Raw genomic sequence first — 13241 nt, 5'->3', positions numbered from 1 at the left:
TGACATTGCTTAACTATTGCTCATAAAAATACTGGAGCATTTGTGAGAAATGTGGTGGAAAACCGAGCGGTCAGACCCAACTCTTTCATGTGGTAGGTCTGTGATCTAGGCGAATGGTTAACCTTTTCTAAATCTTAGGTGCTTTATCTGTGAAATGCAGATAAGAAAAATATCTTACTCAAAGAATTGTTAATAAAAACGAAAATCAAATGAGACAATGCACTCTTGGCATAGTGCCTAGCTCATAGTTAGAGAAACATAGTCAGTTTTTGTTATTATCTAAAAATTCAGGTCACAATATATATCCATTCAAGACTGGGAGCCTGAAAGGAAGTACAGTTCTGACTTTTGATTTCTTTCAACATTTAATTAGATCTTGAAGGGACTGTTTGTAAAACACCTGAATCTAGAAGATATATATTGTTTATGCTTGTTATGACAGGTGTCCACAAGATTGATGGTGAAAAGGAACTACTAATTGGGGTGCAGGTGGTGAAAATCTTTTCTAAAGGTGTGTGTGTGTGTGTGTGAGTATTCTTAGATAGATTCTCAAGTTTATAGTGAACGCAGATGAATGTAAAGGCTGATTAGATTACCTGTATAAAATATTTAATGAGTGAGCTAATTTCTAACCTAATTCCACACCCCACACATATGTGTCAATTTGCTGTCCTTCCTCTCTAGGTGAATGGATGAAGGAGGAGCTGTGAGGGCTCAGGGCTAACCTGGATATGTGGTGATCCCCTCAGACTTGGAATTCACCATCCTGCTTGGCTTTGTGTTTAAAATTACCTTAAAATTAATTTCCTGTCTCATTTTTTACTTCACTTTCTGCCTAGCTTATTTTTATCCTTAAATTTTTTTAATTGTTTAATCTTCGGGGGTAGGCGGGGAGTGAAATAACAATTAAACAAAATCCATGAGCCCATAAACTAGAGCCTGGGATTTGCAAGGGTGAGATGGGGAAGCCGCTCTCTGTACATGTAAGTTCTCTTCTGCATTGCCCAGACAAATGACCCAGACTGAGGCTACGCTGCACTACACAGGGTACATCATAGACTCAGTCCACACTAGGCACCCGTTTCCTGACTGTGGTTTGGGCTTTGTTTTTCTCTCCTTTCTTATGGGTACAGAAGAATCTGGAGGAGGAGACTGAGTGGAATTTGGAGGAAGGAGATTTATTAATAACAGAGAGGAGTCTGTCGATCTGAATTCCCTTTTCAGGTATCTGCAAGCATTTGAGAATTACTGATTGTAACACTGTCAATTGTAGGTCCCTCAGTGTAATCCTGGGTCATTCTCCAACCTCTTTCCACATGCTGTATTTCGTTAAACTCTTCGTGATATTTTGATTTCTGACAGTATTAATCAGATAAAATTCAAGTTCTAAAAGAATGAGACAAACAGTATACAAGATGGTAATGTTTTAAATTGATTAACTGTAGTGGACAGCATTAGCAACAATAATTAAAAAATAGGGCTTCTTTTTGCAATGAAATCTGTATAAACTATTTAATTCAGTGGTAATATTGGGCTTATACCCATATATGTTTATGCGTGTATATTTTGGACCTCTGCAATCCTATTGTACAAAATGTTTATCTCCTGCATTTTTTCACTCACTGTTCTATCATAGCTGTAATCCTCTGCCACTGTGTGTTCTTTTAAAATACTGATTCTGCATCTTTTATGATAATGGATCCTGATCCTTTTTGTGTGTGTGAGAGAGACAGAGAGACAGAGAGAAGGATGGATAGGGACAGAGAGACAGGAAGGGAGAGAGATTAGAAGCATCAGTTCTTAGATGTGGTACTTTAGTTGTTCATTGATTGCTCTCTCATATGTGCCTTGACCAGGGGGCTATAGCAGACCGAGTAACCCCTTGCTCAAGCCAGTGACCTTGGGTTCAGGCTGGTGATCTATGCTCAAACCAGATGAGCCCGCGCTCAAGCCAGCATCCTTGGGGTTTTGAACCTGGGTCCTCTGCGTTCCAGTCCGATGCTCTCTCCATTGCCTCGTCAGGTGGATCCTGATCTTTTAATTTTGATAACCATGCTGGAAATAAAAACAAAAGTAGATCCTTTAATGTGGTGGTCCATTTCAGATGAAGGCATCATAGTTTTCCTGCCAAGGTAATAAAGAAATACTGTTTCATTTAAAAATATTACATATTCTTTGAAACCTGTAATACTATTCTTTGAAAATTCTTGTTTAGAACTGCATCTTCAAATGTGTTTGGCGGAACATTTATATTGTTGGTAAGGGGCATTATGTGACCTAAAGCTGGAGGATACTGGGAGATCTGAGTCAGATTGAAGACTCCCCCCACTCTATAAACCCTAGGCCTTTTCAGAGCTGCGGTTGCTAATACACATTCTGGATCTCTCTAAATGGGAAACAATGTGTACAGTGTCCGCTAAACTTTAGATGACCAAAGAACTGCTTTACATTTCATTTTTTGAAGCTAATATGGGAATAATGTAGAGAAAATGTTTGAATTTCTTGGCATCTGTGCTTCAACAGTTAGCATAGTGAAATCTGCAACAGACTGGGATGAGCAGAGGTTCAATGTCCTGAAATAATAGCTTATTTTAAAAAAGTTCTTACTGCTAAAGATTTCTAAGCCTGTTACATACCCAAGTTATTAAGGAGTCTGTGTGTACTTTCTTTTTTCTTTATTTTTTTAATATGTATATAAAACTTTTCTCAGGAAAAATGGTTTCGCCTGTTCTACTCCCAGAACTTGCTTTCCAGCTTTAAAATGCTTTTCATTGAAAAAAATGATCAGATCCATTTTTTTTTGAAAAATTTCAGCGTACTTACCAAAAGAGAAAAATGGTTCCAACGGGTGTGTGTATAATTTGATTTTATCAGAAGAGAAAATGATGCTAAGTTGGCTACATTGAGCATTTAGCACTAGCTAGGGTACTAGCTGAACCAGATTTCATTTCATTAGTGTGTATCCATTACACAGTGTGAAAGATACCCATCAGTACTGTTTATTAATTTAAATGGACTTTAAAAAATACATACAGAACAGAGATCCCTGGCCTCCTGGAACTTATATAGTGACATTTCTTCCTGTTTATTGCCTGTATGTATTTGCTGATTCCTCGTGACACTCGTGCTTTGCTCTTTGGACATTTCTGTGGTTCATTTATTCGACTATTGGACCTCAGGTGGGTGACATCTTTTAAGTTGCTTCTCGTGGTACCTTAGGGATGAGCACTGTGGTTTGTGATTTACTTACCGATTTCATGGGCAAAAACTGTTGCACTTTAGCTACTTAACACACGCACACACATATATATTTAACCCATATATGTTATATATAACGAGTTAGATATTATGTCAAATATCACATTATATTAAATATTGTATTTAACACATGCATATATGTGTGTTTAAAAATACCCATGTATCATCAGTATAAAACATTTGTTTTAATCTTATATCTAGTTGCACTCTGAAAGAAATTAACAAAAATTTTGCCTCATATACTTAGCTTGCCAATGCTATGAAGACAGGGAACATTCTTATTGACTCTTCATGGTAGGCATCTCTTAGATTCAATATACTGTATATGTGCATCAATTTGCCAAATAGATTTGCAGTGACTGACACAGATTTCTTCTGGGAGAACTGAGACAGCTATTAGTTAGTTACATTGCTGGATTGAGTTAATAATTGAGATTTTTTTTCCTTCTTTTAAATAACTAATTGGAAAACAGACAAAACAATGCTATATTAAAATCAAACCACCTTTTGATGGTTTGATGTTCTTTGGCAAATGCTGGGAAGAAAGTCAAAGATAACCCTACTAAGCACTGTCCTCCTTATTTTTGTTATCAATGTAAATCAAATTTGCATATAAACAAAATGTCAATCAATCACATTACAGCCATCATTATAGTAAATGCATTTATACTTTTCCATGACCTCTTATTTTTGAACTTCAATTTTATGTTTGGCTCTTGATCCATGGATTAGATGACATATTCTTAAGTTTAATGAAGAAGAAAAAGATGAATTTGAGCCTGGCCTGTGTACACACTCAGAGTCAGATTTACCTTTTTGAATCGACAGTTGTCATTTTAGATTATTTTATTTATTTATTTATTTATTTTTGAGAGGAAAACAAAAGGATAAATGACATGTGTGGGGGGGAAACAAATGGTAATGTTTCTTAATTTGCTTAGTGAAATTGTGATCTTATTCAAATCAGAGCTTTTAATACATTTGCCTCTCACCTGTTATGAAAGGGAAAAGTAATTCCCCTTTCCTTGCAACGATCCATGCAGTATATACTTGCTTTATTTTAGTTATTCCATTTAGTGAAATTGGTACTTGCTTCATTTTTTCCTAAGATATATTAATTTAGACTTCTATCATAAAGTTTTTACATGCCACATGTAAATTTTGTATCTGTTTATATACCAGTGAAATAGTTAATGAAATTCTTTCTCTGTTTGAGACTTATTTTGTCACATGTGACATTATTACCAGACTATCTTCTTTTACCTAGGCTAGTACATTTGAAATGAGATATTTAAAATATAGCGGGCATAGCATGGTGAAATGAGAGCCTAATACAATGTGTTTGGGCCAGCATCACAACTCTTTGAAATAAGATATCTAAATAGTGTGCATTTTATGTCAGAGGAGCTGGTCTTAGTTCTAGTGTCCAGATGACTATTAATGGGCTTTGTGCTCTGGAGCATATGTTAATAGAAGGGATCATTTTGGATTAATTTGATGTGAATTAATAAGAGATTTATTTGATGGGAGTAGTTTGAAGGTGATGACATTTAAATCTCCACAGGATTTAAGATGTCCAAAAATACCTTGAAAGATTCAGCAACAATCAATTCAGAGGGCAAACGAAATAGACATGGGTAGCAAAGAACAGGATTAGACATTGGGTTTATGAAGTTTGAAGCCGTTTACAAAAAAGCCATCTACCATTGAAGTATTGCCTTAGAATCGGAAGGAATGGAAAACATTTAAATTCCCTAAGCAATTCTTGAGTTTGTGAATTGGATAAACAATGTTCTCTTGCATTTTATAGTTCACTTAAGCAATCTGATTTTGATCTGTATATATGGAGTAGACAGCATTCAAATTTTTTTTCTTAACCCAATGAGCAAACACATATGTTCTTGAAAAACTGAACTTTATATGTTGTTCATATGGAAGCTATCTAGTTTGCTATAGGCCCCATACTTGACCTTCCTTTTATTTTGCTATCACTTGTTTAATTCTTTAAATTCTTTGTGGGAGACTTTTGATCAAAAGAAACAACTCACTGTTCTTTTTATTTCTTTTAATTTTTTAATAAAAGCTTCATGAAATGTGTAACTAATAACTCAGTCCTCAGACGATTGATATAAACAGGCATGGTAGAAACATATATTAAGGAGAAGACTATCATGTCTTTCCTTTGTGTGTTAAGCTTTGATTCCAAACAGTTGATAGTTTTATTAGATGGAAAAATAGTAAGAAAATATCATGTGGTATTATATACTATGATGATAAGAACTGCTACTTATAATAAAAATCATACTCAGCAGGATTTGGGACGGAGGTCAGGTTACAGTGTCTTGCTCCCCTCACTTTTTAATCTTGTTCAGGATATATGTATTTGAAATGATGTTTGGAAAGATACTCAAAAGTTTTCATCTTCTTTGAGAAAGAGGCGCTGCTTATAGTCTTTTTCTTCCCTTTTAAAAAATATCCCCTAAATTAATGATGAATAATAAAATTAAAGTCAGCTTGTCAGATGTGTTTGGCATATAGCTGGTGCTGGACGTACCTTTATTTGAATGAATGAACGAGTGAATGAATGAATGAATGAATGACTGCATGAATGAATGACTGCATGAATGAAGTGTCTGGGGAATTAAGGATCTGAATGAATGGTAAACAACAGTGGGGTTTCTGTTGCCCTTAGTTGCTGGAGGTTTAATAGTAACATCTTTCAAGGACATTAGATAAAGGTTTTCAAAGGTAAAATATTAAAACATTTTCCGAAGTGCCTAAACCATTAAACAGAACTGTTATCGAGTCTTAGAGGCAGGCTGCAGTTTAGAAATAAATTATTGGTAATTCCCTCATTGTAGGGATTAAAAACAGAGGCTCAGCAAAGTGAGGAGGCTTGGTCACATCAGCAGGTGATCTGAATCAGATTCAGACACTGAATACACACACACACACACACACACACACACACACACACACACACACACTTGGTCACATCAGCAGGTGATCTGAATCAGATTCAGACACTGAATACACACACACACACATACACACACACACACACCTGCTGTACCAGGCTTACTCCTTAGGTTTTGAGTCTTTACTTTTTTAGGGACAAGGTGTGTCTAAAAACATAGAATTTATAGCTCTTACCTTCACAGAATTTCTCATCTAATGGAAATAAACCCTAGCTCTCACCTGAACTGGATCGGTATATGGTCTCAGTTCTCTTTTTAAACTAATGTGGCATTTGATTTCTTGAGTAATTTATTTGATTGTGCAAGATTTTTTGGAGCAAGTATATTTCACAAATGTGTGTGTACGCATTTATATATATGAAGATATATGAATATATGTATATGAAATAAAAATAAGTTTTTAGTTGTTAATTAACAATATCTTGGTAATAATGGGAAACTCAGATTCCTTTGCTGAGAAGGTGCCATTCTGAGAACATGAATCACAGTCCTCTACAGAAAAAAGATATTTTCTTACATATTTAAACATTTTAATTAGTGAGATAAAGCAGTTACCAGAATTATATTTTAAGCCCTAATGCTGATTATTTCCACTACATAAAACTGTCTAAATGATACTGCAACATAGAAATAGTACAGGACCTTATTTTTTTTTAAATAAGAAACTCTTATTAAGGATGCAAAGAATGCTTTTAGATTTAAGTTTTAATTTAGAAGGAAATAATTAAGAGTAGGGATTTAGATTTTTGCAAATACAATGTCTTACATCTCGGTAATGAAAATTAATAAAAATAGCCCTGGCCGGTTGGCTCAGCGGTAGAGCGTCGGCCTAGCGTGCGGAGGACCCGGGTTCGATTCCCGGCCAGGGCACACAGGAGAAGCGCCCATTTGCTTCTCCACCCCTCCGCCGCACTTTCCTCTCTGTCTCTCTCTTCCCCTCCCGCAGCCAAGGCTCCATTGGAGCAAAGATGGCCCGGGCGCTGGGGATGGCTCTGTGGCCTCTGCCCCAGGCGCTAGAGTGGCTCTGGTCGCAATATGGCGACGCCCAGGATGGGCAGAGCATCGCCCCCTGGTGGGCAGAGCGTCGCCCCATGGTGGGCGTGCCGGGTGGATCCCGGTCGGGCGCATGCGGGAGTCTGTCTGACTGTCTCTCCCGGTTTCCAGCTTCAGAAAAATGGAAAAAAAAAAAAAAAAAAAAAAAAAAAAAAAAAAAAAAAGAAAAGAAAAGAAAATTAATAAAAATAGAGGAGTTTTAGGAAGCTAAATATATTTTTAACCTGCTTACCTGTCTTGGCACATAATGTGCATTCAGGTCATATCTGCCTCTAACAGAGCATTCATGTGTTTTTGTAGGTGGGGAATGATATGGATGTGAGAAAGTCCCCTCTCCCCAGCCTGCAGGTTAGTTTTTCATCTCACAATTAGAGGACTAAAATTAGCCATTTTGAGCCTTGTAGCTATCATTTAAATTCTTCATCTTCTCTGTATCCAATTCATTTTGGCCCCATTATCTAAATGGTTGTTTATAATGGACCTACCGGAATTGGCATTTCAAACTTTTTTTATGGTCAGTATAGGAGAATAAAAACATTAAAATGGAGTTGCCAAAACTAATAAGTAAGTCTCATATATATATATACACACACACACACACATGCATACATATATACACACATACATGTATATATACATATATATAAATACACACATATATTTACTTATAACATTTACATATTTATATTTATGGTACATCTGATTGTATTGGGACCATTAATGCAATATCTGTCTCAGTAATTTTATTCAGATAATAAAAAACAATGGTGTAATGGTGGTTTTGAGCTAGTTTAATCACAACTTTATAAGTGTATTTTAGCAAGAGTGAAAGTAGAAGACCTGACACAGAATGAATGAGGCATTGAAAGAGGTCTCTTCTCAGTACCTGGCATATACGCTGGTGCGGTGCGTCCCCGAGGGACTGGTGAAGGCACCGCTGCTCTATGGCTGTGACTGCAGTCTCAGCAAGTGCACTTTGTATCTTGTCCAGAAGCATGTGCCCTCCATGTTTACTATTTAAGAACTTTGATTCCCACCTTAATGTAGGTAAGTATCCTGATGCTTAGGGTTTTCGGGGCTTTAGATTCAATAATTTCACAAACAACCCCGGCTGCTGTGAAAATGACTTCTATTATCTTTTATATCGTGTTCGTTCTTCTCCTGCTGCTTTATTGAGACCCGGGGGCTGGAGAAGACCTTGCTCAAGGCTCACTCATGCTTTCTATCAGGTATCTTGCAAACAGCCTGTGCGGCTGGGATAGCAATGTGTTTGAGGTGTGATGCATTAAAGTCTGTTTACATCATTTTGGAAGGAAAATATATTTTTTTTGTTTTGTTTTGCAGATGTACAGATCAGCTCTCAAAATGTCTTCTGTGTCTTCCGAGCATCTTCTAAGGCAATTGCATTAGCCTCCTGCTAGTTGACTAATAGAATTAATATTGTAAAAACCATTCTAGCGCCACATGCCTTATGAAGTCAATGCTGGGTATGATTTTACAAGTATGTGATCTATTTTTTCAAGTGAACATGTTAACTGGAAAAGTTCTTGGCACACAGTGAAACGTCTTACAATCTGTTATTTGTCTTAAAAATAACTTGAGGGTGGCTGTAGTCTTACGGTATCTAACTTATGATTTGTTAGGGGAGTTTCTTCCACTTAGAAGTATTGCAAATGTGCTTATATTTACATAATATGTCATTCTGAAAAATTATGGTGATATAATTTCAGTAAAAAAAAAGTTATTTTTTTCTATAACTACTTCAAAGTGTAGTCAACTAAATTAACCACGATATGTTTTTTTTTTAAACGCAACTAAAAAGAACAGGCTCCATCCCCCCACAACAAAAAACAAAACCCAAATGACCTTTATGATATTTCTTTGAAGTTTTAGCAGTTTAACATTCTTTGCGATATATATTATTAAGAGCTCTATTCAACATAAGGAATCAGTGAGTCATGTGGGTTTTAAAGGCCTGTTCTTGGGTAGATGAAGGAACTGAATTTTGAAAGGAGAATAATTTAATTAAATCATATTTTCCCTCAGTCACTATAGATGCTGGTTAAGAACTGTTTAAACTATGACCCTTGCTTTTCTTCATAACAATAAATGAGCAAGATCCATTTTTTTTGTTCTGAAAAATAAGTTCATTTCTTCGATATTAACATATTTATGGCTATTCATTTTGAAGTAACTTTTCTTCATTTCCTTGCTATGTAAAATGTTGCTGTTTTTCGTAATTACCTTGACATTAATATATGGGCATAAACCACCATCTCTCAATTTCATGGAAGGAGAATATTAATGAATTGGAATAGTTCATTCTCATTTTTTCACAGCTTTCATTTAGATTTTTATCTTTCTTGGGTAACCTTGTTTCCTTTTGGTGTATCATTGCCAGATTTTATATACATGAAGGATAAAATATTAGCAGTTAAATGGTGTGGTTTTTCAGTATTTGGGCAAGGAAAGATTAAACTGCGGCGTTTCTAAAGAGAGGCGCACTGGAGAAAACCAACAGGAAGTTCTGGAGGGAAAGGCAGGCAGTGCTGTACCGATCACCACATTTTTATATGCAGGAACGGCTGATACTCCATAATCTAGAATGTTCTCTAGTATAACCCGAATTGAAACGGTATATTTTTTTACTCAGACTCTTGCATTGTCAATGAGAACTGATTTCTTAAGCTTCCCTTTTATTCTTTTGTTTCCTTTCCTCTTTAGTCTTCCTTTCGTTGACTACCAGTAAAATTGCCCTCCAGGCTAACATGTGTTGGTACAAGTTCCCAACTTCTGCCACTTCTGATGGAAAAGTAGATGTCTCCTAAAACATTGACATCAAAAAATAAGACACTAAAATGCAAACATTAAAGAGTGAATTAGTTACCCGGTCTTCCGGCTGGAGGGTCTAGCGGTACTGACCTCAAGGTGAAGACCACATTCCTCCCCTGCCCCGCTCCTCAGAGGCCAGGCAGGTGTTACACTGCCCATGACCTTCCCTCCAGACTTCAGCACTTCTCCTAGAAATGTTTGTTGTTGTTGCTGTTGTTGTTCCAAGAAGGAGATTCTGTGAAGAGTTGATGACGTAACACTATTTGTGTATAAGAAAAGCAACGGACTCTTTAAGTACAGTTACACTATTTTTGAAATTATTCAATAGAGTGAATTTTTACCTTATAAATCATTTCTTATACTCTAACTAGTACATTATCCTGGTTCAGTGGTTCACGTGGTAAAAACTTTGCTTCACCAGCTTTTTAGAAGCAAAGTTTCACCCTGTATCCCAGGCCCGTGTGATCCCCTTAGCCCTTGTGAGAAATTATAGATGAAAGTGACTAAAACATGTCATTAATTTGGATTTTCTCAGGACATTGTGGATAATCATGGTGTAACGAACTCTGATAAATCTGTCCTTGTGACAGAGTTGGCAAACAAAGAAGGCTTGGGTATGAGTCTGTCACAGGTGGAGTTTTCCAAGAGACATTTGGGGTGACCGCCTCACACAGCACTCACTGGTTTTCAGCCACAGGCCACAAACCTGTCTTCAACCAGCCTTTGTGACTTCACTGTATATATTTTTAAATTTTTAAAAATATATTTACTGTACTTTTTTATTAACAAAACACAAACTGTTCCTTATCTCCTTATACCCTTGGAGTTCTGATTCACCAGAACCTAGTGGGGGAATTTGTCACAGCATTCTGATTTTGACCCAGTCCACTGATGCCGCTAATGTGAAAGGCATAGCTGAGCTAGCATGAGAAGGCAAACCATTGTGAATTGCCCAGTTTTGCCATTTTGATCTATAAGATGAGAATGTCATATGCTTTAATGTAAGATCTCACTTTCGTCAACTTGCAGTGTGCTCCTGATGGTGGAATGGGTACTATTTCCGTCATGCTGAACATGGAAACTGGGGTTTAGGTGGGCTCCCCATAATACTGGAGAGAGTCCAGTGAAACCCACCCTGGCCACTGTGACCATTCCGGGTCCTCTCCTAACTTTCAGACAACCCCCCTGAAGGGGAGCTTAAAGAAATTTCACCTCAGGGCAGAGAGAAAACATGTGTTATCCTCCGTTCTTGAAAGCAGTGGGGCAGTTTTTACTTTCTTTATCGCATGCTAGATCTATTTTTTTTTTTTTTACTATGATGATATTTTGGTGGAAACTATATTATATCTCAGTTGTAATGTGTAACAATATTGAGTTCTAATTTCTGTTGTTTATATACACATACATATCATAAAAATAAACATGTACTCTATTTTTGATAAACATAAACATGTATATATAATCTATAAACATAATATGTATGTACATTCTACATAATCTATAACATGCATAAATATGTAAACATATATATACATATACAGTATTTATTTATGTATATGTATATCACTGTCTCTACTAAAGAAAGAAATTGAGCAAAAAAAATATAATTGGCTGGCAAGAATAGCTAATACGAAGGATAGTTAGTAATCATTAATCCTTTAGTATTCATAAAACCATTTTAAATTGAGCCACTCTATGACAAACATATCCTAAATATAAATTGTTGGCTTTAGTCTCAATTTTTTGCTGTTTTTTCAAACTGATTTTTTTTCTTGGAGGTAGTTTTTTATTATACACCTTATAAAAGCCTTGAATAGAGAAAGTAAAATGTTCTCGATTAGATAATATGTTTGCAACCTTTAAATTATCCCACATCTTTCTTGCCCTTCTGTTTTTACAGATATGGTCCGGAAAAAGAACCCCCCTCTGAGAAACGTTGCTAGCGAAGACGAGGGCCAGACCCTGGAGCCTATAAGTACAGAAAGCAAGGTATCTGGAAAGAACAAAGAATTATCTGCAGATCAGATGTCAGAAAATACGGATCAGAGTGATGCGGCAGAACTAAACAATAAGGAGGAACACAGCTTGCATGTCCAAGATCCATCTTCTAGCAGTAAGAAGGACTTAAAAAGCTCAGTCCTGAGTGAGAAGCCTGGCTTCAATTATGAAAACCCCAATAAGGGAGGAAACCTTCCCTCCTACCCACATGATGAGGTGACAGATAGAAATATGTTGGCTTTCTCGTCTCCAGCTGCTGGGGGAGTCTGTGAACCCTTGAAGTCTCCTCAAAGAACGGAGGCAGATGACCCTCAAGATATGGCCTGCGCCCCATCAGGGGACTCATTGGAGACAAAAGAAGATCATAAGATGTCGCCAAAGGCTACCGAGGAAACGGGGCAAGCTCAGAGTGGTCAGGCCAATTGTCAAGGCTCAAGCCCAGTTTCAGTGGCCTCAAAAAACCCACAAGTGCCTTCAGATGGGGGTGTAAGACTGAATAAATCCAAAACTGACTTACTGGTAAATGACAACCCAGACCCGGCACCTCTGTCTCCAGAGCTTCAGGACTTTAAATGCAATATCTGTGGATACGGTTACTATGGCAATGACCCCACGGATCTGATTAAGCACTTCCGAAAGTATCACTTAGGACTGCATAACCGCACCAGGCAAGATGCTGAGCTGGACAGCAAAATCTTAGCCCTTCATAACATGGTGCAGTTCAGCCATTCCAAAGACTTCCAGAAGGTCAACCGTTCCATGCTTTCTGGTGTGCTGCAGGATATCAATTCTTCAAGGCCTGTTTTACTAAATGGGACCTATGATGTACAGGTTTGTGCTTTGTATTGTAATCTTTTGGTACGCAAAAAGTTTTTAGTAATGAAATGTGAATTCCCATAGGCGTGTTAAAATTAAGCTCCTAATAGCAAAGGGGCAGCTTGCTAGATCCAACAGAAAAGATGGTCTCAGCTTCATTATTTATTTCATCTAAATGTGTACTCAGGGTTGTCCTGAGCCTCTCATCATGGAAATTAATCCCAGTATTTCTATTATGTAGGGAAAAGTGTTTTTAGGGAATTAGCTAGGCTTCAGATTTCTGGACATATTTGATGGTAATTTGAT

General features: G+C 36.9%; 1 protein-coding gene across 10 annotated transcripts in view; it reads left to right on the top strand.

Annotated features, from left to right (window-relative positions):
* Positions 1-13241, top strand: part of TRPS1 (transcriptional repressor GATA binding 1) — a 249650-nt gene that overhangs the window by 33731 nt on the left and 202678 nt on the right. For 6 of the 10 annotated variants that reach the window (XM_066379380.1, XM_066379379.1, XM_066379378.1 and 3 more), the window contains one exon: positions 12022-12950. In XM_066379380.1, coding sequence (XP_066235477.1) covers positions 12024-12950 — 927 coding nt within the window. In that variant the 5' untranslated portion in view covers positions 12022-12023. Of the gene's footprint in view, positions 1-8633; positions 8791-12021; positions 12951-13241 lie in introns of all 10 variants that reach the window. The other 4 variants (XM_066379375.1, XM_066379373.1, XM_066379374.1 and 1 more) reach the window with 2 other exon arrangements.

The sequence above is a fragment of the Saccopteryx leptura genome, chromosome 3, assembly GCF_036850995.1.
Source record: "Saccopteryx leptura isolate mSacLep1 chromosome 3, mSacLep1_pri_phased_curated, whole genome shotgun sequence".
NCBI lineage: Eukaryota > Metazoa > Chordata > Mammalia > Chiroptera > Emballonuridae > Saccopteryx > Saccopteryx leptura.
The sequence above is the reverse complement of the archived record's forward strand: the minus strand, read 5'-3'. Positions and strand labels throughout refer to the sequence as shown.